Source organism: Narcine bancroftii, chromosome 4 (genome assembly GCF_036971445.1).
Source record: "Narcine bancroftii isolate sNarBan1 chromosome 4, sNarBan1.hap1, whole genome shotgun sequence".
NCBI lineage: Eukaryota > Metazoa > Chordata > Chondrichthyes > Torpediniformes > Narcinidae > Narcine > Narcine bancroftii.
Window position 1 is genome coordinate 211,739,831 of NC_091472.1, and position 27,573 is coordinate 211,767,403.

Below are 27,573 nucleotides of genomic sequence, written 5' to 3' on the forward strand. Positions count from 1 at the left end.
CTCTTATTTCGGGTGAAACACTCTAGCCAGTCATTTCCTCTTGTAAGGACCACAAGGGTTTTGAATAGGTTGAACTCAGAACTCACAACCCATCTTCAAAATTGGGTTTTCAACAAGCCTGCCAGCTTGCCATTTTGCAGACTTAAAAGCCACTGTAGAACTTTCTCTCTAAGATGAATCCTGTTTGTTCTTTGTTTCTGCTTGTAAAAAAACAGAATTTCTTGCAGGGCTAACCCAATCCTTGAAAGATCTTTATCAGCATTTTGAGCCTGGGCTTCGATCCATTTGCACTTGCCTTTTTGAAGTTCCTTTCAAAAGCAATTTCATTGTCTTTGCAAAAGCACTCAGAGCCTGGACTATCTGGCTTGAGCAATCCTCTTGCATTTTAAATGAGATGTGAAGTGTGACTGTTTGTGAAGAGATCTATACACTAAACCCCCACAATCTATCTCTTTTAAAGCCATATTAATATATAATATAAAATAAACCCCATCACACACTGCTTTAGATCGAAGACTCCTCTTCAGATTCTGACAAAGCATCATCAACCTGAAATGCTGGGTGGTGTTCTCCCTCCGCAGATGCTTCCCGACCGGGAGAGTGTTTCCAGAATTTTCAGTCAAGAAAAATATTCCACATTAGATAGGACAGGTAAATAAAGGATGTGGCCTCATCTTTGTGCTTTTGACATTCAATCCAAGTGATGCTGACAGTGATCGGTCCAGCAAATCACTCAAGTTTTATTGTTTCAAAAGATTCATCCGTGGGCGGCGCGGTTGGGGTAGCGGTTAGCACCATGCCTTTACAGCACCAGCGATCGGAACCGGGGTTCCAATCCCACGCTGTAAGGAGTTTGTACATTCTACCTGTGTCTGCATGGGCTTCCCCCCCTGGGAGGGGAGGGGGGTGTTTCCTCTTACCGTTCAAAACATACCAGTGTATAGGTTAATGGGGTGTAAATTGAGCAGCACAAATTCGTGGGCTGAAATGGTCTGTTACCGTGCTGTCTAAATTTAAAAATCCCAACATCTCAACACGAAGCTTCAGCACATGTCTGGGACACAAGTCATTCTCACCCAAGTCATAGGCCACCCATGGGATATAGAAGAGACTGGAATCCGAAGCTGGACACAATCTCCTGGAAGGACTCAGAGGGTCACGGAGGACTGGTGCAAGAAACAGCGGCTTTCTCCCACACACTCCTGTTACAGGCTGCTGGCAAGTGAGAGGTACTTCTGGGGAGATGTGACACACTGCCCAGGGAGTGAAAGGCACTCCCAAGGAAATGCCGCAAGCTCCTGGCTAGTGAGACACATCCATGGGGAAGCTCCCAGAGAGCAAGAGACCACCGGAGGAGCATTGGAAGCTTTTGGGGAGTGAGAGAGATCCCCAAGGAAACATTGCAAAGTCCTGGGGAGCGAGAGACACACACAGGGAGCAGTACAAGCTCCCGGGAGGGAGGCAACCCCCACGGAGTGGCTACATGAGCCAGACTCTGTAATGTTTAGAAAAACCAGCATGCTTCTCCAACACCAACACACCTAACTGAATATAAAAATTAACCAGAAACATGCAAATTTGAAATAAAGACAGGAAATTCCAAAACACCCAGGAAACGCCTGTGCGGAGAGAAAAGGAGCTAACAGAATCAGAATTTAGTGGCATGAACACGTCACGAAATTCATTGCTTTGTAGCAACATTATAGGTGCAAGAATTGCTCTAAATTACAGTTTAAATAAAAATAAATAAATAAATAAGTGTGAAAGAAGAGAAAGGGGGTTTTGTGGTTCATTGTCCAAACTGTGGGCAGAGGGAAAGAAGCTGCTTTTGTGCCAATGGCTGTTCATCTTCAGGCCCCTGTACCCAATGGCAGCAGAGGGCATGGCCTGGGTGCTGGTGGAGCCCTTTGAGGAGAGAGGCTGCTTTCTTAAGACACCACCTCTTGCAGATGGAGGTGTGACAACAACCACCTTGCACACATCAGCAAGACCAAGGAGATGATTGCGGACTTCGAGGGGAGTTGAGGGAACATGACCCAGTCCTCATTGAGGGGCTCAGTCGTGGAGAGGGTCAAGAACTCCCATTGGGTGCCAACATTTCTGAAGATCTGTCCTGGAGCCTCCACATTGATGCAATCACAAAGATATACTTTGTGAGGTGCCTGAGGCGCTTCGATCTGTTACCAAAGACTTTCATAAACATCTATAGGATGTAGATGTACCGTGGAGAGCATTCTGGCTGGTTGCATCACTGCCTGATATGGAAGCACCAACTCTCAGGACAAGAATAAACTCCAGAGGGTTGTTAACAGGCACCAGACTTCACTCCATCGAGGACATCGACATGAGGCAGTGTCTTAAAAAAAGCAGTTTCTACCCTCAAAGACCCCCACCCCGCAGGCCATGCCTTCTTCAATCTGCTACCAACGGGGATGGTTTTGGTTTTGAGCAACTTACTGGCAAAGTGAGTGGCTGGAATGTGCTGGAACTGGGGAGCCGGTGGGGCAGAGCTCATTCGGGCTCCTGCATAAGGAAGATAAGTCAGGAGACAGCAGGACTGAGAGTTGGAATAGGCCCTACAGCTCCCAATGGGCACGATCTTCTGCTCTGCGCGTTGCCAGGGATGGGGGTGGAGGTTGAAGCACTGGGGGTGTTTAAGAGGCTCTTAGACACATGGATGAAAAAAAAGTAGAGGGTTACGGGGAAGGGAGGGTTTAGTACTCTTTTTTTTAAGGAAGGAATATACAGGTCGACACAACATCGCTGGCCGAAGGGCCTGCATTGTTCTATGTCCCTCCATTCATATGTCTATCCAAAAGCCTCTTGTACACTGCTTCCACCACTACCCCAGGCATCTACCATTCTGGGTAAAAAATGTGTCACTTCCCCACACCTCCCTCCTCTTGCATGCCCTCTGGTATTTGACATTTTATAATCCTGGGGACAAATATTCTGACCATTTACCCAATCAACGCCTCTTGTCATTTTATAAACTCCCCGCCCCTCAGCTTCTGACGGTCCAGGTCAACCACGCAGGCAACATCCCAGTGAACCTCCTCTGCCCCCTTTCCAAAGCCTTCCCGGAGTGGGGTGCCCAGAGTTGCCCAGGATGCGCCAAAGTTTAGGCTGAACCAAGGCGTCCTTACCCTTACACTCCACACCCTGGGCAATGGAGGCCAGGAGGCTTTTTTCAAGGCTCCGCTGATTTACGAGCCAGCATTTACCGGCACTTTCATCGTCCCGGCAAAGGTCTGCCAGTTCATCGGCTGCCATAGTGGCCACATTCTCATCCAGTCCTTCCACTTCACGCTGGCCCTCCAAGCTACCTCTGGCTTGTTTCCCTATTCTTTTGCCCACGCTCATCAGCTCCTCTCCCATCCTCCTGCCACTTGCACCTTCCCCCCCCCCCCCCCACCCCACAGAGGCTGGTTACAGTGGCTCATTGGCCTACCAACCCATGCGCCTTCTGGACCTGGGTGGGAATGAAGGAGCGGCAGGGCACACACCTCAACCCCCCACCCCCCACCCCCACCACTGACATTGGTCCTCAGCAGGAGATGAAAGGGTTGAAGAGATGAAGGGGGGACACTGTGCAGGCCAGGGGTTCATGACTGAGCCGGTCACCTTGACATTGCAGGCTTGGGGGTGTGCATCCACACAGGATTTTTCTCCCTCTCATTTTCCGTACTCATTTATTGCTTACAGTGCTGCAGCCCTGATCTGATCTCAGCAAACTACATGTGCAGGCAGAATTTCTGTGTGTTTGCAATTTCTCTTGCGATGAGCCCACTGTGTCTCATCTCAGATGCTAGCATTTAAACTTAGACAGACAGCACCGTAACAGGCTCTTCCATCCCATGAGCCTGTGCCGCCCAATTAACTGACAACCGACAACCCTTCCCCCGGATCGTTTCGAACGGTGGGAGGAAACCAGAGCACCCCCCTCCCTGGGAGGGAACCCATGCAGACACAGGAAGAACGCAATTCACACAGGCCTGCTGACTTCCCCCACCATGTAATCGTGACTCCTTCTGGATCACTGCTGCTGCAAGCCTGGGGTTCCGAGCACTCGTCACCGACTGCCACTCAGAAACCCCCTTGGCCAAGCGATCACCATCGACTTCCAAAGCCCCAAACCTCCTGCAGCCTTGCAACATTCCCGGATCACTCCAGTGCTCCTGTGGCCTGGCAACTCTTCTGGATCACTCCAGTCCTCCTGCGCGCTGTTCCACCATAGACCTGATTCCGAGGCTAAAAGTCAGTGTCACCTATCTGCGTCATCTCCTCCACTTGGTGCTTTTCTTGGGGCCTACTGACTGGACCCACTGCCAATCGGTGCTAATCTGGATTTTTAAGATCGCTTGTGGTGGCGAGAGAACGCCCTGAAACGTTTCATTGGACTGAAATCCCTCAGCAGGCATAAGCCTGGCCCGCTCCAAACCTCCTTTCCTTCCACCGCCACACAATCCTACTCTGGGCCGAGTGGATGACTCAGCTGGAAAGCAAGGCAAAGGGTGCGTTTCCAGTTGGATGACTTCAAGACTTGAAAGCTGAAACCTGTGAAGCTTGGCAAGCAGCATCCATGAAGAGAGAAACGGTCAGAGTTAGCAGCACACCCTCCACGGGCAATGCCTGGCCTGCTGGGTGCTCCCAGCATTTATTTCAGGTCTCTGGTAACTGCACCATTTTGCCAGTATCGCCTGGGTCTCCCTCAGCCGGCAGAGCTAGGCTCCAGCAAGAGGCAGCTGGAGTTCCAGTTGTGACAGGTTTTTGGGATATAAATTGGGGCAGGTTTGTTAGTTTAGGTCACATACAAACAGTTTAAAACAGATCTTATTTAAAATACTGGAGCTCTGCTAATGCTAGACATGTGGGGGCCTCAGAGCCTTTGCAAAAGCTTTGGAGAGAGCTCAAGAGACTTCACTAATGGATTGTTGTTTACAAAAAAGCAACAGATGAAATAACTTGTCGGAGCAGCAGATTGTCTGGTGAAGAACTTGCTGTTTGAAGAGGGTCATGTGGTTTTGCAAGCAGAGGGTCAAACAGGTGTTTGAGAGAGAGAGAGAGACACACACAAACACACACACACACACAAACACACACAAACACACACACACACACACACAGATCAGTTCTACAGTGTTACAGTCAGCAGCAGCAACGAACTGGAACAAGACAAGCTGGCAAGCTTGTGGAAAACCCCATTTGGAAGACTGGTTGTGAGTGCTTAGTTCAGCCTAGTCAAAGCCCTTGTGGTTCATGCAAGAGGAAAGGACTGGTTTCCTAATGTTTCACTTGGAATAAGCGAAACAAAAAGGAACTCTGTGGTGACCTGAAAGAAAGAGGTTATCATCTCAATAACCCTGAAGGGACAAGTTTCGTCAACAAGACACTGAAGTGGTTGATGGAAGTAAATTAGGTGGGTGTCAGTGTACAATGAATCTCTCTCAGAAAACCGACAAGAACTTTCCTGAGAGGTAACCATTTGCCTTTCAAGCACCAAAGCCCGGTGAACTTCATAATGTTAATTCTGTGCCCGCGTAATTGACCCCCTGGCATTTATCGACCCCCTCGGATAGTCCCATTGACCCACCCCACCCAGGGGTTGACAGCGACCACTTTGGAGACCCTCCCATTCATTCCATCTCATTCGAAGGATCTCAGGGCTGTATGTGATGTCATGTATGTAACCTGAAACCATTCCCCTTGCCCCCCCTCCCCCCCACCTACCAGAAGTGATTAAAATAATGGCTTACCTTTGAAAAGAAAGACTTTTGCTTCTCATAATGTATTTCCTTGTAATTGGAGGACAACAGATTACTGCAAGGGAAGAAAGCAAGACAATTAATGCAGAAATAAGTCAAAGATTCTGTATTCAATTATACAAGGCCATTCAGTTGGTGGCATGGTTAGCACCATGCCTTTACAGCGCCAGCGATTGGGACCCAGGTTCGAGTCCTGTGCTCCCTGTGAGAAGTTTGCACGTTCTCTCTGTGTCTGCAAGGGGTCTCCTCCTGGTGCTCTGGATTCCTCCCATTGTTCAAAACATACCAGGGGATGTGGGTCAATTGGGTGGAATTCAGCGCCACGGACTCCTGCTACCGGGCTGTACTGCTACATTTAAAATTTAAATTAATTTTGAATATCAAAGGTATCTCCTCACCGTTTCTCGTAATTCTGCCACACCTTCCCCAATGCCCCCCCCAACCCAGGCAGAACAAGGACTTTCCTCCCCACCAGCCAACCCGTTATCCTCCGACACTTCCGCCAACTTCAGCGCGATCCCACCACATCTTCTCCCCCTATTTTCATTCTGCTGTGATGCCTGACTGATACCCCCACTCTTCATGCCCTACCCACCCCCTTCCCCGGCATTTCCCACTCTCCCTCCATCACTCCCCCTCACCTCCATCCAGGGTCGCACAAACAGACCTTCCAGGTGAGGCAGAGCTTTACTTGCACATCGTCTGACCTGATCTACGGCACACAGCGTGGTCTCCTGTACATCAGAGAGACCAAACCCAGATTGGGTAACCACTTTGCCAAATACCTGGGGTTTGCGTGTGGGTCTAATCCTGAGCTTCCTATAGCCAACCATTTAAACACGCCCAACCAGTGACACTCCCGTCCTCTGCCCCATCCATTGTCAATATGAGACCAAACGTAAAGCCAAGGAGCAACACATTGTACTCTACCTGGACAGCCTTAAGCCCAATTGGAGATTACGACAGACAATTTCAAGCCGAACACAAGGTTAATTTCAGATTTGCTGTCTCACATTGGAAGTTGAAGAAACATCGACTTTTATTGAATTTAGCACGTTTAATCACATAATGATGCTAACACATTGTGATGGCCAAGCTTTCATTTGCACAAAAATGTGAGGAGTCCAGGGGCTAGTCTTGGTCACTAATTTTACAACCAAAGTAAAGATCATAGGCTTCCTTAATAACTGAGGTTCCGCTGCATCTTTGAGCCTTAAGTGTAACAGAATGCATCACAGCTGGTACGAGATATTTTCTGCTGCACTAAATCTTCCTGAAGACAATCAATGCTCACCTGAAGAATATGTTCAATCTATATCAATGTAATGAACAGCATTTGCATATGTAAGCTGCTTTTATAGCCTGTTTGCTTCTAACTTGACTAAGCATACCCAGGCTAAAGACAACATTTACACAGCACCTGTCTTCTTTGGCTTGGCTTCGTGGATGAAAATTTATGGAGGGGTAATGTCCACATAAGCTGCGGGCTCGTTTGTGGCTGACAAGTCCGATGCGGGACAGGCAGACACGGTTGCAGCGGTTGCAAGGGAAAATTGGTTGGTTGGGGTTGGGTTTTTCCTCCTTTGTCTTTTGTCAGTGAGGTGGGCTCTGCGATCTTCTTCAAAGGAGGTTGCTGTCCGCCGAACTGTGAGGCGCCAAGATGCACAGTTTGAGGCAATATCAGCCCACTGGCGTTGGTCAATGTGGCAGGCACCAAGAGATTTCTTTAGGCAGTCCTTGTACCTCTTCTTTGGTGCACCTCTGTCTCGGTGGCCAGTGGAGAGCTCGCCGTATAACACGATCTTGGGAAGGCGATGGTCCTCCATTCTGGAGACGTGACCTACCCAGCGCAGTTGGATCTTCAGCAGCGTGGATTCAATGCTGTCGGCCTCTGCCATCTCGAGTACTTCAATGTTGGAGATGAAGTCGCTCCAATGAATGTTGAGGATGGAGCGTAGACAACGCTGGTGGAAGCGTTCTAGGAGCTGTAGGTGACGCCGGTAGAGGACCCATGATTCGGAGCCGAACAGGAGTGTGGGTATGACAACGGTTCTGTATACGCTAATCTTTGTGAGGTTTTTTTCAGTTGTTTGTTTTTCCAGACTCTTTTGTGTAGTCTTCCAAAGGCACTATTTGCCTTGGCGAGTCTGTTGTCTATCTCGTTGTCGATCCTTGCATCCGATGAAATAGTGCAGCCGAGATAGGTAAACTGGTTGACCGTTTTGAGTTTTGTGTGCCCGATGGAGATGTGGGGGGGGCTGGTAGTCATGGTGGGGAGCTGGGTGATGGAGGACCTCAGTTTTCTTCAGGCTGACTTCCAGGCCAAACATTTTGGCAGTTTCCGCAAAACAGGACGTCAAGCGCTGAAGTGCTTAGCCACACATGCTTGGACTGACCAAAATAGCTCTATTTGAGGGCAAATTTCTAGTGGACTTAAACTATGATAGGAAGCCACATCTTTAAAAAAGAACGAGATGTGATAGACAAGTGGTAAGGTGATTTTCATGATCAGAAACCTCAAACCCATAAAATACACAAAAATGTGTTCAGGATCCCATATTGGGTCAACATCAGAATACAAACAAGCTCGTTTAACTTTGGACATATGTATTCTATGCACCTCTTTAAATCGTAATAGACAATGTCATGCACAGAATGAGGTTTTATTAATCAGGTCAAGCGTGGAAGCATCATCATCTGGAATCAATATATTCAAATTCTCGTTCCCATTCATTCTTAATTCCCCTCCTTGAACATAGTTTTAGATCCATCAGGTTATCTTAGCTTAGTAGTTCTCCACCTTTTTCTTCCCACTCACATCCCACCTAAACCATACCCTTACTGATCACAGAGCACCAATGGCATAGGGATGACTTAAAGTGGGATGTGAGTGGAAAGAAAAAGATTGACAACCACCGTCTTTATAAATCAAAGTATTGTGTATAAGAGTTGAGATGTTATGCTGAAGTTGTTTAAGACATTGGTGAGGCCAAATTTGGAATATAGTGTGCAGTTCTGGTCACCCAACTACAGGAAGGAGATCAGAAAGAGTGCAAAGAAGATTTACTAGGAGTTGTCGGGTCTTCAGGAGTTGAGTTACAGGGAAAGATTAAACAGGTTAGGACTTTATTCCTCAGAGTGAAGAAGAATGAGGGGAGATTTGATAGAGGCTTACAAGATTATGAGAGGTATAGACAGAGTGGATGCGAGTAGGCTTTTTCTACTTAGATTGGGGAGAGGGTTTCAGGGTGAAAGGGGAAAGGTTTAGGGGGAACATTAGGGGGAGGTTCTTCACTCAGAGAGCAGTGGGATTGTGGAATGAGCTGACATCTGATGTGGTGAATGCGGGCTCGACTTTAAGAATAAACTGGATGGATACATGGATGGGAGAGGCCTGGAGGGTTATGGACTGTGAGTAGGTCAGTGGGACTAGTAGAATAATGGCTGGAAGGGGCCAAAGGGCCTGTTTTCTGTGCTGTGGCATTCTGCGATTCCCAGTAAAATCTTGGTTATCCAGTGTTTTGGGGAATTCTTGGTCTGATCTGATCCCACTATTTCCAGATATTTACATACTCCTGTCTTTTTTATTCCTCTTTCTAACTTTCCTTCCCCCCAATCTCCCTAGTGGTCTTTCCCTCTACCTGTTTCCTCATGTCTTCTGGTCTGTTCCCTCTCTCCTCTTGGCCCCCTTCTTTAAATGCGGAACATCTCCTTCTCCCCCCAAGTTGTGTTAAGGGACCGCGACCCGAAATGTTGACTGGACCCTTTCGACCCCTGGTCGCTGTCTGATCTGTTGAGTTCCTCCAGCAAAATATATATTTTTTGCTTGCTTAAGATTCCAACATCTGCTGGCTTTTGTGTTTCACCGTCGATGAAGTGTAGTGATTAAAAAAACCCCACAGAAAATACTGGAAGATCAGTAACATCTGCAGGAAGGAAAACAGAATAAGGATTTCACATCATCAGTTCCAGCATTTTCGGTCTTTGCCTTGTCGCGACCGCAGTCATGCACCAGCTGTGGAAATACTTTTGGTTGGAGCTTTTTAATTAGTGTAGTGTGAATCTTTTTCTCCCTGTTCCCTCCCTCCAGCCCAGAATGCTCCTTTGACAGGAGATTGCTCCATCTGCTTGTATCACATTCTCAGGGAAGGCTGCCTGGAACAGCTGGCTGGGAGGAAAAATGTTACTTCCTACAATGCATCCTCTGCCAGCCAGTCTGCAGATTTGACACTCTCCAGTCACCTCTGCTCTGACAAAACCTCCAGAGTCTACGCGTACCTCACAGCAGGACATGAGGCAGCTGAAAAGGACCAAGCCAGAAAAATTTGACTGCTCACCTCCTGGACCGTGAGCGAGCTTGGGCAAGTTGCGATAGGACTTTCAGCTCACGAGCTTTTTGGTGAGGACAACTCTATTCAGTGGGAGAAATATATCCCCTCCTACTCCAGATACCTGCAAGCTCACGTTTGCACCTCTTGCCTTGCTCTGGCACATTTCCAGTGCATTCTGTGAAACGTTGCCAGATCCCATTACACGATGCCTTCAATTGAATACAAGCTGTTGGCAAGACCTAGTCTCACTTTCAGGGCAGTTACCTTGCTTTTATGAGTCCTGAAGCCGAATGTCACAGAAACAGGCCCCGAGACCCACCAACGCCAACCACGATTACTTACCCAGCCCCAGTGATTTCAACGTGGGCTCAAGGAATGCCTTGAATATGTGGAAATGAGCTGCCAAGCAAAATGGGGACAGGACATCGAGGCAGGAAAAATGGGGAGGAAAGGTTTAGAGCACTCTTTCTCTTTCCATTCACAGAGCCATTGGTGCTCGGTGATTAGTAAGGGATTGCTTAAGGTGGGAAGAAAAAGTTTGAAAGCCACTGTTTTAATCGTCCTTCATTGACTCGTTACATGAACGGTTTCACAACTCCAAAGGAAATGGGCCAATTACCATTTTTATCAAGCCAAAGATTTCAGTAACAATTGGGTCTAGAGCAGTGATTCTCAAACTTCCCTTCCCACCCACATCCCACCTTAAGCAATCCCTTACTAATCACAGAGCACTGATGGCATAGGGATTACTTAAAGTGGGATGTGAGTGAGAAGAGAAAGGATGAGAACCACTGGTTTAGAGGGATGCAGGGCGAGCCGAGCTGAGTTGGCATGGACAAGTTGGGCTGAATGGCCTTCTTTCTGCATTAAAGAACTCTGACTCAATTATCTTCCTTATTTTCAATAAACACCTCTGGCCCTGCCACCCTGTTCACCCACTCTTCAGGCTCCTTTAAAATAATACAATTTAGTTCACACACTTCCTGTGCGTCTTTCTGCCGAATTGGGAAACCTTTGCATCTGTTGCAATAACTTTCAACTGCCTCCTGGTGATTTCACCGGCTAGGCTTCCTGCCCCATTCTTTGTTCCCATTCATTCCTTCGCACCACTTCCACACCGGGCCTTGTTCCCATCGACCCAGACGGATTTTGCTAAACACCTCAGAGCTCCTGCTGGTTTTGGGGGCTGGTCTCCTTTCACTTTCTCTTCAGCAAGTGGGAGACGTGAACAATTGGATTTAGATCAGGCGGCTGACTTGACCATTCAAGAATTTTCCAGTTTCTAGCTTTGAAAAACTCTTGTTGTTTTCGCCTCATGTTTGGGATCATGGTCTTACTGTTGGATGAAGTGCCATCCAATGAGTTTGGAGGCACTTGCTCAAACCTGAGCAGATAAGATGTTTCTGTACACCTCAGAATTAATTTTGCTATGGCCCTCGGCCGTTACATCATCAATGAAGATGTGATGTAGCAGTTACACATGCCCAGGCCACAACACCCCCACCACCACATTTCACTGAAATTAATGGGAATGAGAATTTGAATATATCAATTCCAGATTTCACTGATGAGGTGGTCTGGTTTGGATCTTGGGCAGTTCCTTTTAGCCTCCACACTTTGCTTTTCCTATCACTGATACAGATTAATGTTGGTCTCGTCTGTCCACAAGACCTTTTTTCCAGAATTCTGTAGGCTCTTTTAAATACTTCTTCCCAAACTGTGATCTGGTCATCCTGCTTCTGTGGCAAACGAGTGGCTTGCATCTTGCAGTGTCACCTCTGTATTCCTGTTTCTGAAGTCTCCTGCAGACAGTCGTCATTGACGCGCCTGCACTATCCTCCTGAAGTGTGTTTCTGATCTGTCGGGCAGGTGACTGGGGATTTTCCTTCATTGTTTTCTGTCGACAGCAGTGGAGGGTCTTCCTTGGCTTTGCCTTTACTGAGCTCACCATTGCACTCTTTCTTCTTAATGATGTTCCATGGTTGATTTTGGTCACCCTCAGAATTGGGCCATATCTCTTCTTGTTTTTCAGCTTCATAATGGATTCTTCGACTTTCATTGGGCCTCGTACTGAAAAATGGCAACTAGAGTCCAAAGGAGATTAAAAGCTTCAGAAGCAAACCCCGCTCTCTTATACCTGTACCAACGAAGCAATTAAACCTACCTGACTACTCACCAATTGTAGAGCTCATCAAAAGAATCAAAGACTTGTTGATCCAAACTAAGGCTTTTATTAGCAAAAGACAGGAGCTCTTCACAGGTGGCCGACCAGTCCGGAATGATCCGACCTGACTAGGGACACAACCCTTTAAGGCCCAGACAGTAGGCGTGGCTAAGCCCTCAGCCAATCGCTGTAAGCACAGTCTAGATACTGTAACTATATACACTATATACATTGGTGATAGATCTGTACTATCACACCAACACCTGTGAAGCCAAATGCCTCTGAAATGAGGGGACTATGTACAAAATGTGCCATAATTTCGACATGGTCAAACCAAAATATCCTTGAATAAAATCTGGAATGTGCACTTGAATCACACGTGAATTGTTTGATTACAAATTTTAAACTGAAGCATGGGGGCAAATAAAGGAATAAAAGGGTCTTTGTCCCAAACATTATTGAGGGCCCTCAGACATAATTTAAAATAAATATTTATAACACTTTGGAATCATTTACTTGCTCACAGCCTGTGGGAAAAAGCTGTTCCACAGCCTGGCCACCCTGATTTTGATGCTGCTGTATCTCCTTCCTGATGGTGGTAGGTCAACGAACCTGTGTGATGGATGGACAGGATCTTCACTAATTCTTTCAGCCCTATTTAAGCAATGATCCTGATAGACATCGGAGAGGGAGACCCCAGTGATCTTCTCGGCTGCTTGACGATCCTCTGTTTTGACTTCCTGTCCGATGATTTGCAGTGATTGTCTCACCCAGTGGCCCCTTTGAAACTGTAGCCCCTGGGTCGCCCTCCTGGGACCTGGGTGCGATGACTGGGGCAAAGGTGCTGGAAGCACCTTTCAAATCACAGGGGGAAATCGATCCATTAAATCACCAATCTGACAACTTAAGGGGGGGGTCCCAACCCCCCCCCCCCCCCCGCGATGGCGCCAGATGTTCGGATGTTGGCTACCCTGGTGATGCACGCACTAAAGCGCTGATGGCATCAGAGTAACTGTGTTGGCCATTTTCTTGATCAAATCGCCTGCGGACGCGATCTGGGTACGTTTAACTGGGGTTCCCTGGCTACCTCTGAGGTAGGTTGGGGACCCAGTTGGGACAGGGTTGACCCTTTCTATCTGCTGCGTAACTGGGGAGCTAACTGGACAAGTTGCCCAGTTAACCCCATTTTACACGGCAGTTTGAAAGGGCCCTAGTGAAGCAGCCAGACAGGACCCTCTCAGTTGTGCTCCTGTAAAATGTTGTCAATATGGGGGCTGGTAGCCTTGCCCTCCTCAACTTCCTTAGGAAGTATTTGCTCTGTTGAGCCTTCCTGAAGAAGGAGGAGATACTGTTGGGTTCAGGATAGGTTGTCTGTAATAACACATCAACAACCTTCCCTCTCCAAGCTTAAGATATCCCACAGTAATTTATTCCAAAAGAGATATCCCAGATTGAGCCTCTGCCTCCCAGCACTGGGCATCCAGGTTCAATCCTGACCTTGGATGCTGCCTGTGTGGAGTTTGCATGAGGTCCCCCTCAGGCTCCTTCCCACTTCCCAAAGACACGCAGGTCAGTACAATAAATGACCAGTGTAAATTGTCCCTGAAGTGATCGGTAAGAAGATTTAAACACGGAACCAACTACTTTAAACAACTAACCGGTCAGGGTGTTCATGGACATCTTTAACCTCTCATTGTGGCAGTCAGAGGTTCACACCAGCTTCAAAAGGGCATCAATCATCCTGGTACCCAAGAAGAGTAGTGTGAGCTGCCTCAATGACTACCGTCCAGTAGCACTAACTTCTACGGTGATGAAATGCTTTGAGAGGCCAGAATTAACACATCCCTAAGTAAAGATATGGACCCACTGCAATTCCCCTATTGTCACAATTGCTTCACAGCAGATGCAATATTTCTGACCCTTGACCCAGGTGAATCTTGATCACCTCGAACAGCAATTCATACATAAAGTCAGTCTTCATCGATTACAGCTCTGCCTTCATTTCCCTCATTACTGGTCAAACTCTAGCCCTCTGTACCCCCCTCTGCAACTGGATCCTTGACTTTCTCATCAGGAGACCACAGTCAGTACGAATTTGAAACAATGTCCCCTCCTCACTGATCATTAGCACAGGTACACCCCAGGGATGCATGCTTAGCTCACTGCTCCACTCATCATACACTCATGACTGTGTGGCCAGGCACAATTCCAATGCCATCTACACGTTTGTCGATGACACCACAGTTGTTGGCAAAATCCCAATCGGCAAAGAGGAAGTGTACAGGAGGGAGACAGATCAGCTCGTTAAATGGTGTAACGACAACAACTTTGCGTTCAATGTCAGCAAAAGCAAGGAGATGATTTTGGACTTCAGAAGGAAGACAGGGGAACATGACCCAGTCCTCATCAAGGGCTCAGTAGTGAAGAGGGTCAGAACTTCAAATTCCTGGGTGTCAACATCTCTAAGGATCTGTCATGGAGCATCCACGTTGATGCAATCACAAAGGCCAGCCAGCGTCTATACTTTATGAGTTGTCTGAGGAGATTCAGTACGTCACCGAAGACCCTCATAAACTTCTACAAGTGAACTGTGGAGAGCATTCTGGTGGGTTACATCACTGCCTGGTATGGAGGTGCCAACTCGAAGGACAAGAATAAACTCCAGAGGGTTGTTAACTCGGCCTGCGACATCACAGGCACCAGATTTCACTCCATCAAGGATATCTACATGAGGTGGTGTCTTAAAAAAGTAGCCTCTATCCTCAAAGACTCCCCACCACCCAGACCATGCCTCTTCACTCTGCTACCATCGGAGAAAAGGTACAGGAGCCTAAAGATGAGCCCTCAACTGCACAAGTACAGCTTCTTCCCCACTGCCGTCAGATTCCTGAATAATCAATGAACCAAAGACACTGTCTTACTTTTCGTGCACTATTATTTTTAGATTTTACAGTTATGTTGTAAGATGGTTCTAATATGAATGTTTGCTCTATGACACTGCCGCAAAACAACGGATTTCATGACAACAAATTCTGATTCGGAACACAGGGCAAGATGGTTGATGGTCAGCAGGGACTTGATGGGCTCAGGGGCCTGCTGCCGTACGTCTCCATGACACTGCAGCTGCAGACCATGCACTGAAGGTCATGGTCTTTCCCAGTTGTGTTGGCTCTTGGCCACAATTCATTAAATTTTGGCTGCACCGTTGTGGACATTACACTGCAGACAACACTGCACTAAAATTATTTTTCAAACAGTTTGCTTCCTGAAAAAAAAAATGGGGATCATGATAGACGACTTCAAGCTGAACACAAAGATGGTTTCAGGTTTGCTGTCTCACGTAGGAAGCTGGAGAACCATTAAATAAACTTTTATTGAATTTAGCACGGTCTAATCACATAATGATGCTGACACATTGCATTTGTTCAAATTATCTAAAAATATTTTGCTGCTGATTTTCACTTGAACTCAGCATCTGTGTCCAATGTCAGGGTCCAACAACAGTGGGCCGGCATCAATGGATTCCAGTTGCCCTGATACTGCTTTTCAACGGTCGCAATGCCCTGGTGAAATCTTTCACCGTGCTCGTCACTGACTGCACGAGGATCAGCGGGGAAGAGGCCCTGAGGGCAAATGCATAAAATGGATTTTCAATGACATGTTTCCCCTCATGGTTTTATAGACTTGAAGGGGACTTAGAATATGACAGGAAATCACAAAAAAAAGGTTAGAATTAGATCTAAAAAAAACCAAAACAGTTTATGGTCATTTTTGTGATCAGCACCCAAAATCCATAAAATGCATGCAAAATCGTCGTCTGGTGTCATTGGCAATTAAGCACCAAGTGTCAACATAATGTTAGAGCAGTGGTTCTCATCCTTTCTCTTTCCACTCACATCCCACTTTAAGTAATCCCTAAGCCATCAGTGCTCTGTGATTAGTAAGGGATTGTGAAAGGTGGGATGTGGGTGGGAAGAAAATGTTTTAATCATCCCTCATTGACTCGTTATGTGTACGGTTTCATAACTCAAAAGGAAATGGGCCAATGACAATTTTTCTCAAGCAAAATATCTCAGTAACAAATGGGTCCAGAGCAGTGATTCTCAACCTTCCCTTCCCACCCACATCCCATCTTAAACAATCCCTTACTCATCACAGAGCACCGATGGCACAGGGATTACTTAAAGTGGGATGTGAGTGGGAGGAAAAAGGTTGAGAACCACTGGGCTATACACATCAGGCATGTCAGCTTCAAGCCTATGGCACATCACCCCAGAGTGAAGGACCCCTGAACTACTGGGGCTGGCCCACCTACAGGTTCATTGCATGGCTCTGTTCTGCTCTTTCCAATCTCATTTGGGTTCCACCTCCCCAAAAACAAAGACATTTTCGGCTAATAAAAGCAAACAAAAATGCTGTACGAGGAAGATAATTTGAAACCTCGACTCTCTTTCTCTCGCTACAGATACTGCCTGACCTGCTGTGTATTTCCAATTATTGGGGTTTATTTTCATTTTTTATTTCAGATAGCCGCTGCTTTTTAAAAAAAACTTCACATCCTCTTGATTTAAATCAGCAACTAATGCTGCCAACAGCTTTTCACCGTGAATATTTGCCTTGCACCGCAAACCTACTTCTGGAACCAGAGCACGCGCAAATGAGCAAGCTCTTGCCCGAAATCTGACAAGGTGCATCACCAATTCTGAACCAGTTTGGAAGGTTGTTACAAACATGCTCCTTCTCTTCCCTGCTTCTTTCAGCCAGAGGAAGGCCCATGCTTAGGTTTCCAGTGCTCTCCAGCATTGTAAGTGGGGGATGGAAAAGGGGTGGGTCTTTTTGCATGTGGTGAACCTGCAGTTTATGGAGGGGCAGAAACAGGTCAGCATCCCCATCGTCAGCAGTTTGAGTGTACGTTCAATCAGCAGTCTTGTGATGCTTATCTCCTGACGTATGGAACTCACCTGCTTCATCTATAAATAGCACCAAATCAACTGGGCCTCCTCAGCAAGACTCACTTCCAACTCCAAATTAATCCAAAAAGACATGACCATTGACTTAAGGAGAGGGGGAAGAGTCCACCCCCGCCCCCCCCCACCCTACAAAAGAATAGCTAACTTCAGATTTTCAGGCACGAGTATCTCCAACAACCTGACCCTGGGACGAGCACGTTGATGCGAGATTCAAGAAATCACACCAAGGTCTGAGGAAACTCATCATACTTTGTGAGGCATCTGAAGAGATTCAGTATGTCACCAAAGACTCTTGTAAACTTCTACAGGTGTAGCGTGGAGAGCATTCTGGCTCGTTGCATCACTGCCTGGTACGGAGGCGCAACTCTCAGGACAAGAATAAACTCCAGAGCAGTGGTTCTCAACCGTTTTCGTTCCACTTACATCCCACTTTAAGAAATCCCTATGCCATCGGGGCTCTGTGATTAGTAAGGGACTGCTTAAGGTTTAAAACAACTGCTCTAGACCCAATTGTTTCTGAAATATTTTGCTTGAGAAAATTTGTCAATGGCCAATTTCCTTTGGAGTTATGAAACAGTGCACAGAATGAGTCAATGAGGGATGATTAAAACTTTTTCTTCCCACCCACATCCCACCTTAAGCAAACTTTTTCTAATCAGAGCACCGATGGCATAGGAATTACTTAAAGTGGGATGTGAGTGAAAAGAAAAAGGTTGAGAACCACTGATCCAGTGGGTTGTTAACTTGGCCTGCAACATCACAGGCACCAGATTTCACTCCATCGAGGGCATCTACACGAGGTGGTGTCTTATAAAAGCAGCCTCTACCCTGAAAGACCCCCCACCACCCAGGCTATGCCCTCTTCACTCTGCCACCATTGGGGAAAAAGGTACAGAAGCCAAAATACCAGCACTTAGCGCCACAAAGACAGCTTCTTCCCAGCTGCTGTCAGATTCCTGAATAATCAATGAACCAAAGACATTACCTTACTTTTCGTGCACTATTATCTTTTTATTTGGCTTGGCTTCGCGGATGAAGATTTATGAAGGGGTATGTCCACGTCTGCTGCAGGCTCGTTGGTGACTGATAAGTCCGACGCGGGACAGGCAGGCACGGTTGCAGTGGTTGCAAGGGAAAATTGGTTGGTTGGGATTGGGTGTTGGGTTTTTCCTCCTTTGTCTTTTGTCAGTGAGGTGGGCTCTGCGGTCTTCCTCAAAGGAGGTTGCTGCCTGCCGAACAGTGAGGGGCCAAGATGCACGGTTGGAGGCGATATCAGCCCACAGGTAGTGGTCAATGTGGCAGGCACCAAGAGATTTTTTTAAGCAGTCCTTGTACCTCTTTTTTGGTGCACCTCTGTCTCGGTGGCCAGTGGAGAGCTCGCCATATAACAGGATCTTGGGAAGGCGATGGTCCTCCATTCTGGAGATGTGACCCACCCAGCGCAGTTGGGTCTTCAGCAGCATGGATTCGATGCTTGCGGACTCTGCCAGCTTGAGTACTTCGATGTTGGTGATGAAGTCATTCCAATGAATGTTGAAGATGGAACGGAGACAGCGCTGATGGAAGCGTTCTAGGAGCCGTAAGTGATGCCGGTAAAGGACCCATGATTCGGAGCCGAATAGGAGCGTGGGTATGACAACGGCTCTGTACACGCTGATCTTTGTGTTTTTCTTCAGGTGGTTGTTTTTCCAGACTCTTTTGTGTAGTCTTCCAAAGGTGCTATTTACCTTGACGAGTCTGTTGTCTATCTCTTTGTCGATCCTTGCATCAGATGAAATGGTGCAGCTGAGGTAGGTAAACTGGTTGACCGTTTTGAGTTCTGTATGCCCGATGGAGATGTGGGGGGGGATGGTAGTCATGGTGGGGAGTTGGCTAATGGAGGACCTCAGTTTTCTTCAGGCTGACTTCCAGGCCAAACATTTTGGCAGTTTCCGCAAAACAGGATGTCGTGCGCTGGAGAGCTGGCTCTGAATGGGCAACTAAAGTGGCATTGTCTGCAAAGAGTAGTTCACGGACAAGTTGCTCTTGTGTCTTGGTGTGAGCTTGCAGGTGCCTCAGATTGAAGAGACTGCCATCCGTGCGGTACCGGATGTAAACAGCGTCTTCATTGTTGAGGTCTTTCATGGCTTGTTTCTGCATCATGCTGAAGAAGATAGTAAAGAGGGTTGGTGCGAGGACACAGCCTTGCTTCACGCCGTTGTCAATGGAGAAGAGTTCGGAGAGCTCATTGCTGTATCTGACCCGACCTTGTTGGTTTTCGTGCAGTTGGATAACCATGTTGAGGAACTTGGGGGGGCATACGAGGCGCTCTAGTATTTGCCAAAGCCCTTTTCTGCTCACGGTGTCAAAGGCTTTGATGAGGTCAACAAAGGTGATGTAGAGTCCTTTGTTTTGTTCTCTGCACTTTTCTTGGAGCTGTCTGAGGGCAAAGACCATGTCAGTAGTTCCTCTGTTTGCGCGAAAGCCACACTGTGTTTCTGGGAGGACATTTTCGGCGACACTAGGTATTAATCTATTAAGGAGAATCCTAATGAAGATTTTGCCTGCAATGGAGAGCAACATGATTCCCCTGTAGTTTGAGCAGTCTGATTTCTCGCCTTTGTTTTTGAACAGGGTGATGATGATGGTATCACAAAGGTTCTGAGGCAGCTTTCCTTGGTCCCAGCAGAGCATGAAAAACTCATGCAGTTTGGTATGCAGAATCTGGGGGGGATTCCATCCATACCTGCTGCTTTGCCACTTTTCAGTTGTTCAATTGCCTTATAGTGCCAACTGCTCAGTCCAAGAATCCGCCCTGCTCCAGCTCCCTCAACAACCCTTGAGTCTCGAGCTGGATGAGGTCCTTACCCGGGAAGAGACATATAAGGCAATTGAACTATTATCTAACCATATAACAATTATAGTAAGAAACAGGCCATCTTGGCTCCTCTGGTCCACACCGATTTCAGTGAACTCCACTAGTCCCACCTTCCTACTCCCTGACCATAACCCTCCAACCCCCTCACATCCATTTATTTATCCAACCTTCTTTAAATGACAAAACTGACCCTGTTGCAACCAGCTCTTCCAGAAGGTCATTCCACTCAGCCACCACTCTCTGAGTGAAGAAGATTCCTCTTATGCTACTTCTAAAGTTTTGCACCCTAACCCTTAACTTATGATCCCTCGTTCCAATCTCACCTACCCTCAGGAGAAGAGCCTATTCATGTCTAATCTATCTATCCCTTCATAATTTTAAACATCTCTATCAAATCCCCCCTCAACCTTCTACGCTCCAATGATTAAAGACTTAATCTACTCAATCTTTCTCTGTATTTAGGCAACATTTCAGTAAATCTTCTCTATTATTTTTAGGTTTTTTTTTAAACAGTAATGTTATAAGGTGAGTATAATCTGAATGTTTGCACGACGCTGCCACAAAACCCCAAATTTCATGACCATAAATCCTGATTCTGATGTCCCTCCTTTACCTCAGCAAACCCCAGGCTCGCTATCAAAAGCCTTTCTTGCTGGGTGGGATGGGAGCTGCTCTGCTCTGGATCGGAACGTGCTGCCAGATGAAGCTCGGAGCATCATCCAAACCTCTCTCCCATCCCATGGCCTCTGCACACCCTGAAGGACCTGTTGCACCCCGGACACACCCTCTTCCTGTTGGGGTGAGGGGAGAGAAGGCTCAAGAGTGCACCAGCAGGTTTAAAACACAGCGTCTTCCCCACAGCCTTCAGGCTCCTGAACAAACCCCATAAGAGTATTGCCCTGGCTTGGCACTATCTGACTTTCATTTTCGTTGTGACTACACACTGTAGGTTAATGTATGAACAGTAGAGATGAGCTGTTTGTCTGCTCGCCCAAGACCCTCTGCCTCCTTTCCTTCAGCTTCCACTCTCCATTCAGAGAGCTACCCCCTCCTCTCATCACTTTTTAAACCTTCTACCCTCCCACTGATGACCTCCTTCCCTGTTAGCCTGTACTTCCTCCCTCCTCTCCTCCACCTCCCTCCCTTTTCATTCAGTCGCCCACCTGCTTTTAACCAAGGGCTCAGGGACAAAACGTTGGTTGCCCTTTACTGCCTGACCTGCTGAGCTTCTCCCACACTTTTGTGCATCGTCCCGCAGCCGCAGTGCCCGTACCACCCCCCAGCAAAAACTAAAGCCCCTTACTTCCCCCACAATGGTCTAACAGCACTGGAGACCAGAGTTCAACTCTGACCTCCGCCGAGCCTCCCCGTGACAGCGTGGGTTCTCCTTCTCACCCTCCTCACACCCCCAGGTGTTATCCACCCTCCTCCCATATCTCAGAGAACTGTGGGTACAATGACTGGGTGAGGATGGGGCCGATGCAGAGGATTGGAGTGAATGGATGTTCGATGAACAGCACAGACCCCCATGGGCCTTTGCTCTGGAGCTCGGATTTTGGGAAGAGACTTTTGCTGCAATCCACCCCGTCCAACCTTCCAGCCCATCTTGCTGTCCCAGGCAAGGCCAGGGTGACACCCAGTGGGCCCTGACCCTCCCAGGCGGACATGCCCCTGCCTGCTTCGCACTGTGCCAGTGCCCTGGCAACCTGCGGCGAAGTGGGTGAAGGCCAGTGGCTTCTTGTCGAGCACCCCTGGCCTCCTCCAGGTTCAAACACCCTAGCACCTCCACTATCTAAAAATAACCTTTCGCAATCTGGCTCTCCCACAACTGCAGCACCAGGGTATTTTTAGAAGCTTACATCTCAGAACTCAGAGCTGAACTAAATCTAGCACAATGGGATACGAGTGAAACAAGAATCATCAGATCTTCTAATAAAGAGCCGTGAAATGTTTCATCATGTACCTCTCAAGAGCTGCCCACACAAATATTTACCGCTGCACTGCATGGGTTAAATAGCTGTCGGGTTTACTTCCCCCCTGCTTGCAGAGTTGCAATGGGTCACCTATGCCGATGTTAGGACAGTCACGTCAGCCTGCACTTCACCTTCCTCACTCACAGATAATGAGCCAAGCAGGCGCCTTGTCCAACGAGCAGAGCTTTTCCATAATAATGCAGAAAAACTCCACAAGGAGAAGAAAGGGTCGCCGTGAGCATTTGCCCAGCACTCCCACAATAAGAGAAAGAGAACAGAGGGACACTGAGTGCCCGTGGATTTGCCTCCAGCCTCACAGGCTTCCGCTCAGTCCATTGGCCGCCCCAGTTCCAAACCTCCAACATGACGAGGAGCCTTCAGCACCTGAGCCCCTTCGGGAGCAGCTTCTTGCCCTCAGTCCCAATACCTGGTTCCCAGGAGCCAGGATAACGTGAACTATTTTGTAACCACACAAGAATACACCCTTCTCACTGCAGTAACTGTAGTGCCCCACTGTGGATACGAGTGTGGATACGAGTGTGTGTGAACAGTGTCCTGAGATGGTAGAAGGCATCAGCAAATAAAGCCTCCCTTGTAACACAGATACATAAAGCCAGTCTCCAGCAAGCCGCAGCCCAGTACAAGTGCTTCGAACGCAAGTTGTCAGCAGCCTCTGTGAGCACTTTGACCACAAGTTTCCCACAATGTCAATTGTTCTTTTTCTCCCATTGATGCTGATTGAGCTGCTGAGTTTCTCCAGCAGCTGTTTCACTCCCTTCCTCTCCAGAGGCTGGTCAGCTTAGGCCTCGTCTTAAAAGGCCGCAACTCTTCCATTTGTAAACAATTAAAGGCTTGTGTTTCCTGGGGCACCTTTAGTGGCCTTGCACATGCTTGTGCTTCTCAAAGTCACTATTGCATTGTAGGGAATTAACACCTCGCAAGATCCAACATTCACTAATGCTGGTGGAGTGACAATACCTTATGAGATTAGTCGTGTGACAGAGTATATAGATATGTTTTTGGGAGAGTAGGTCACAAACACTTTAAAACAGATCATATTTAAAATACTGGAGCTCTGCCCCATGCTAGACATGTCGGGGCCAACAGTCTTTGCAAAAGCTTTGGAGAGTGCCCAAGAGACTTCACTAATGGATTGTTGTTTACAAAAAGGTAACAGATGAAAGACCTTGTCGGAGCCGCATTGTCTGGAAGGGAACTTGCTGTTCAAAGAGGGTCATGTGGTTTTACAAGCAGAGAGAGTCAAATAGGCTTTCTCTCTCAGAGAGAGAGGGACACACACACAGATCACTTCTACACTGTTACAGCCATTAACGGCAGCTGGGACAGGAACAGGACAAGCTGGTAAGCTTACGGAAAACCCCATTTGGAAGATGGCTTGGTCAAAGCCCTTGTGGTTCATGCAAGAGTGGACTGGCTGTCTAATGTTTCATTTGGAATAAGGGAAACAAAAGGGAACTCTGTCGTGACCTGAAAGAAAGGGGTTATCATCTGAAGAACCTTGAGAGGGCAAGTTTCTTCGGCAAGACACTGAAGTGGCTGATTAAAAAGGAATCAGTTGTTGGTGTCCAGAGAACAACAAATCTCTCTCTGAAAACCGACAAGAACCTTCCTGAGCGGTAACCATTTACCTTTCAAGCACCAAAGCCCTGGGAACTTTATACATGTTAAATTCTGTGCACAGTATAAGAATTGCCTGCAACCAGTGAACTTGGAGGAATGAGAAGTGAGATTGGACTGTGGACCAAATAACATTTCTGAACTTACACACATATATTACATACATATGTTCTTAGAATTAGAAGGGGGTTAAGTTGGGTTAGTTAAGTCAATAGTGATAAGTTCAAGTGTGATTCCATTTTCATATTTAAAGATAATTAAAAGCAACTTTTGTTTAAGTAACCATTTGTTTTGGTGAATATCTATTGCTGCTGGATTAATGGGTCCTCTGGGCTCGTAACAGTAGGGATAACTAACAAACTTGGTCTACCTAAAAGGACGCACTCAATCATGGTTTAACATCGCCTCTAAAAGCAGCCTATGCATTTCATATTCAATACCCTGAGTGGGAATTCTACTCTCAACTGTCCAGTATGGTGCAGTGAGTCAATTTCCCCAAATCCCCTCCCCGGCGCCCATCACAATCCAAGATCCTCATCCCCGACTCCCCCCAATCGCCAGCTGTCAACCTCTTCTGATCCATTCCCAACTCTCCGCTCCCATAACTGCTGGCTACACTCCCCTCTGATCCCACACCCCCCCCCCAACCCTCGGGCCCCAGACACCCAACAGCATTCTCTTCAAGCCTGGTAGATGAAGTACCAATGGCTTGGGTCTCTGAGGTTGGGCCAAAATTTAAAGACTCTTTGACCAATTATTTGAGACTGATGATGTACAAAAGGTTAAGTGAGAGGAAGAGGGTCTAACAGATGGAGGACAATATTGGTAAATGTAAAGTGACCCACTCTGGAAGGAAAGATGGAAGACCAGAGTATTATTTAAATGGCATGTGATTGCAGCCTACTGCTGTGCAGAAGGATGTGGGAGAGCTTGTGCATGAATCGCAAAAGGTTTGCAGGTACAGCAGGATATCAAGAAGGCAAGTGGAATGTGGCCTTCATTGCGAGAGGGATTGAATTCAGGAGCAGGGGGGTTATGCGGCCACTGTACAAGGTACTGATGAGACCACATCTGGAATACTGGTCTTCTTAACAGAGGAAAGATGGACTGGCTTTAGAGGCGGTGCAGAGGAGGGTCACCAGGTTGATGAGGGGACTAGTCGAGGAGGAGAGATTAAGTCATCTGGGATTGTACTCGCTGGAAGAGATGGGATCTTATAGAAATGTATAGAATTATGAAAGATAGAGGGAGGCAAGTTATTTCCATTGGTGAGGGAAAGTAGAATAGGGGACGTGGCTTCAAGATTTAGGGTTGGAGATGAGGAGGAACTGCCTTTCAAGAGGGTGGTGGATCTATGGAATTCACTGCCCATTGAAGCAGTCAAGGCGACCTCAGGACAAGAAAGGACAGATTTTTACATAGTAGGAATGTGTGTAAGGGATGTGGGGAAAAGGCAGGTAGATGGAGATGAGCCAATCATCGCCAAGATCTCATTGAATGGCAGGCTTGACGGGCTAGATGGCCGACTTCTGATCTCGTTTCTCATGAATATCTTGCTTCTTGCAGGCAGCTGTACTGATCTCCACCACATGCGAGCTGCATTGCCCCTCCCTCATTACATATTGGGGAAATATTAACCCAACAGCCTCTCCATGGGCCTATTGGATTTGACAAGGTGCCACACACAAGACTGCTCATCAAGACAGGAGAGGTATTGGCATGGACAGACTGGCCGGAGGCAAAAAAGGTGAATATAATGGGGCCTCTTCCAGCTGGTTGTCAGTGACGGGAGGTGTTCCCCAAGGGCCAGTGTTGGGTCCACTGTTTTCCCCGTTACACGTTGATGGTCTTGATGATAAGAGTTGAACAGCTTTGTGGTCAAGACAGGTGGAGGGGGCCGGGTAGTGTTGCGAAAAAGGGGGTCTGCAGCAGGACTTGGTCGGGCTGGGAGAATGGGCAAAGGAAGGAACACAGATGTTTGATCATGGACTTTGAAAGGAGGATTAATAACGTGGATAATGGGGAGAGGATTCAGAAAGTGCGAGTCCAAAGGGACTTGGGTGTCCGAGTCCAAAGGGACTTGGGTGTCCGAGTCCAAAGGGACTTGGGTGTCCGAGTCCAAAGGGACTTGGGTGTCCGAGTCCAAAGGGACTTGGGTGTCCGAGTCCAAAGGGACTTGGGTGTCCGAGTGCAGTCATTTTGAGAAGATTAGAATATAAAAGCAAGAATGTCTGGAAATTGTATCAGAGAGATCGGGGAATACAGGTACATTGTTCCTTGAAAGTGGTGTCGCAGGTGGGCCTTTATCTTAGCCTTTATAAAGCAAAGTATTGAGTAAAGGAGTTGGGATGTTATGTTGAAGTGGTTTAAGACATTGGTCAGACCAAATTTGGAAAATTGTGTGCAGTTCTGGTTACCTAACTACAGGAAGGATATCAGTAAGATTGAATGAGTGCAGAGTAGATTTACAAGGATGTTGCCGGGTCTTCAGGAGTTAGTTACAGGGAAAGATTAAGCAGGTTAGGATGTTATTCCTTGGAGTGAAGAAGAATGAGGGGAGATTTGATTGAGGTTTACAATATTATGAGAGGTATAGACAGAGTCGATGCGAGTAGGGTTTTTCCACTTAAATTGGGGGAGATCAATATGGGAGGTCACAGTTTTAAGCTGAAAGGGAAAGGTTTAGGGGGAACATTAGGGGGAGGGTTCTTCACTCAGAGAGCGGTGGGAGTGTGGAATGAGCTGCCATCTGACGTGGTGAATGTGGGCTCGATCTCAAGTTTTAAGAATAAATTGGATAGATACATGGATGGGAGAGGTCTGGAAGGTTATGGAATGGGAGCAGGTCAGTGGGACTAGTAAAATAATGGCACAGACTAGAGGGGCCAAATGGCCTGTTTCCTTTGCTGTAGCATTCTATGTCACGCTGATGCTTTACAAGGCGTTGATCAGACCACAAGCAATTTTGGGCCCCATACCCAAGGAAGGATGTGCTGGTGTTGGAGAGAGCCTAGAGGAGATTTACGGGAATAAACTCAGGACGAAAAGGTTCAAGTGCAAGGCGAGTTTGATGCAGTTTAGACTGCTAAGGGGTGAATCTCATTGAAACATTCCCATTATTCAAAGGGGTGGATAGAGTGGATGTGGAGAATGTTTGGACGATAAATAGCCTCAAAATAAAAGGACGCCCTTAGATCAGGGTGGTGAGAGGACAAGTCCCTGGGTAGACTTGGTAGGTCCTTGACCAGTAAAGGTGCCAAAGGTTACAAGGAGAAGGCAGGAGAATGGGGTTGAGGGAAAAATACATCAGCATGATTTGAATGGTAGGGCAGACTCAATGGGCAGAAGGGCCTCATTCTGCTCCTATGTCTAATGGTCTTGTCTCATGGCTGACAAAAGCAGCGGGAAGATGGGGAGCCATTGCGTAAAAATAGGATGCACACAGAGAATCAGGCAGCAGGGAAACAGGCCATTCATCCCGCCAAGTTCATTCTGACGATCCTACAACAATCCAAGGCTAACCCTAATTTACACCCCTGGAACATTTTGGACAGTGGGAGGAAACCGGAGCCCCTGGGGAAAATCCACGGGAAGAACGTACAAACTCCTTACTGACAGTGTGGGATTCGAGCCCCGGTCTGGCACTGTAAAGGTTTGCGCCGACTGCTATGTCAACCATGCTCAATATGTAATGTGCTGAACCATTTTGTCTCTTCATCCGAACACATATTCTGCTCATCACAATTCCCTTCAGGAAGCCAAAGGTGGACTTATCCAAACCTGCTGGAAGGCTACCAACTCGGTGAACGGCGACTTCGGTGAGGGAACGCTGCCGACTGACACACTGCAGGCTGCACGTGTTTGAGCTGAGGGGC

General features: G+C 47.3%; 1 protein-coding gene across 5 annotated transcripts in view; it reads right to left on the reverse strand.

Annotated features, from left to right (window-relative positions):
- Positions 1-27,573, reverse strand: part of LOC138761530 (disintegrin and metalloproteinase domain-containing protein 23-like) — a 209,179-nt gene that overhangs the window by 142,468 nt on the left and 39,138 nt on the right. For all 5 annotated transcript variants that reach the window (XR_011356355.1, XM_069933814.1, XM_069933813.1 and 2 more), the window contains exon 4: positions 5,757-5,820. Coding sequence is in view for 4 of the 5 variants with exons in the window: in XM_069933814.1 (XP_069789915.1) it covers positions 5,757-5,820 (64 nt within the window). In the remaining variant the exon portion in view is untranslated. The remainder of the gene's footprint in view (positions 1-5,756; positions 5,821-27,573) is intronic.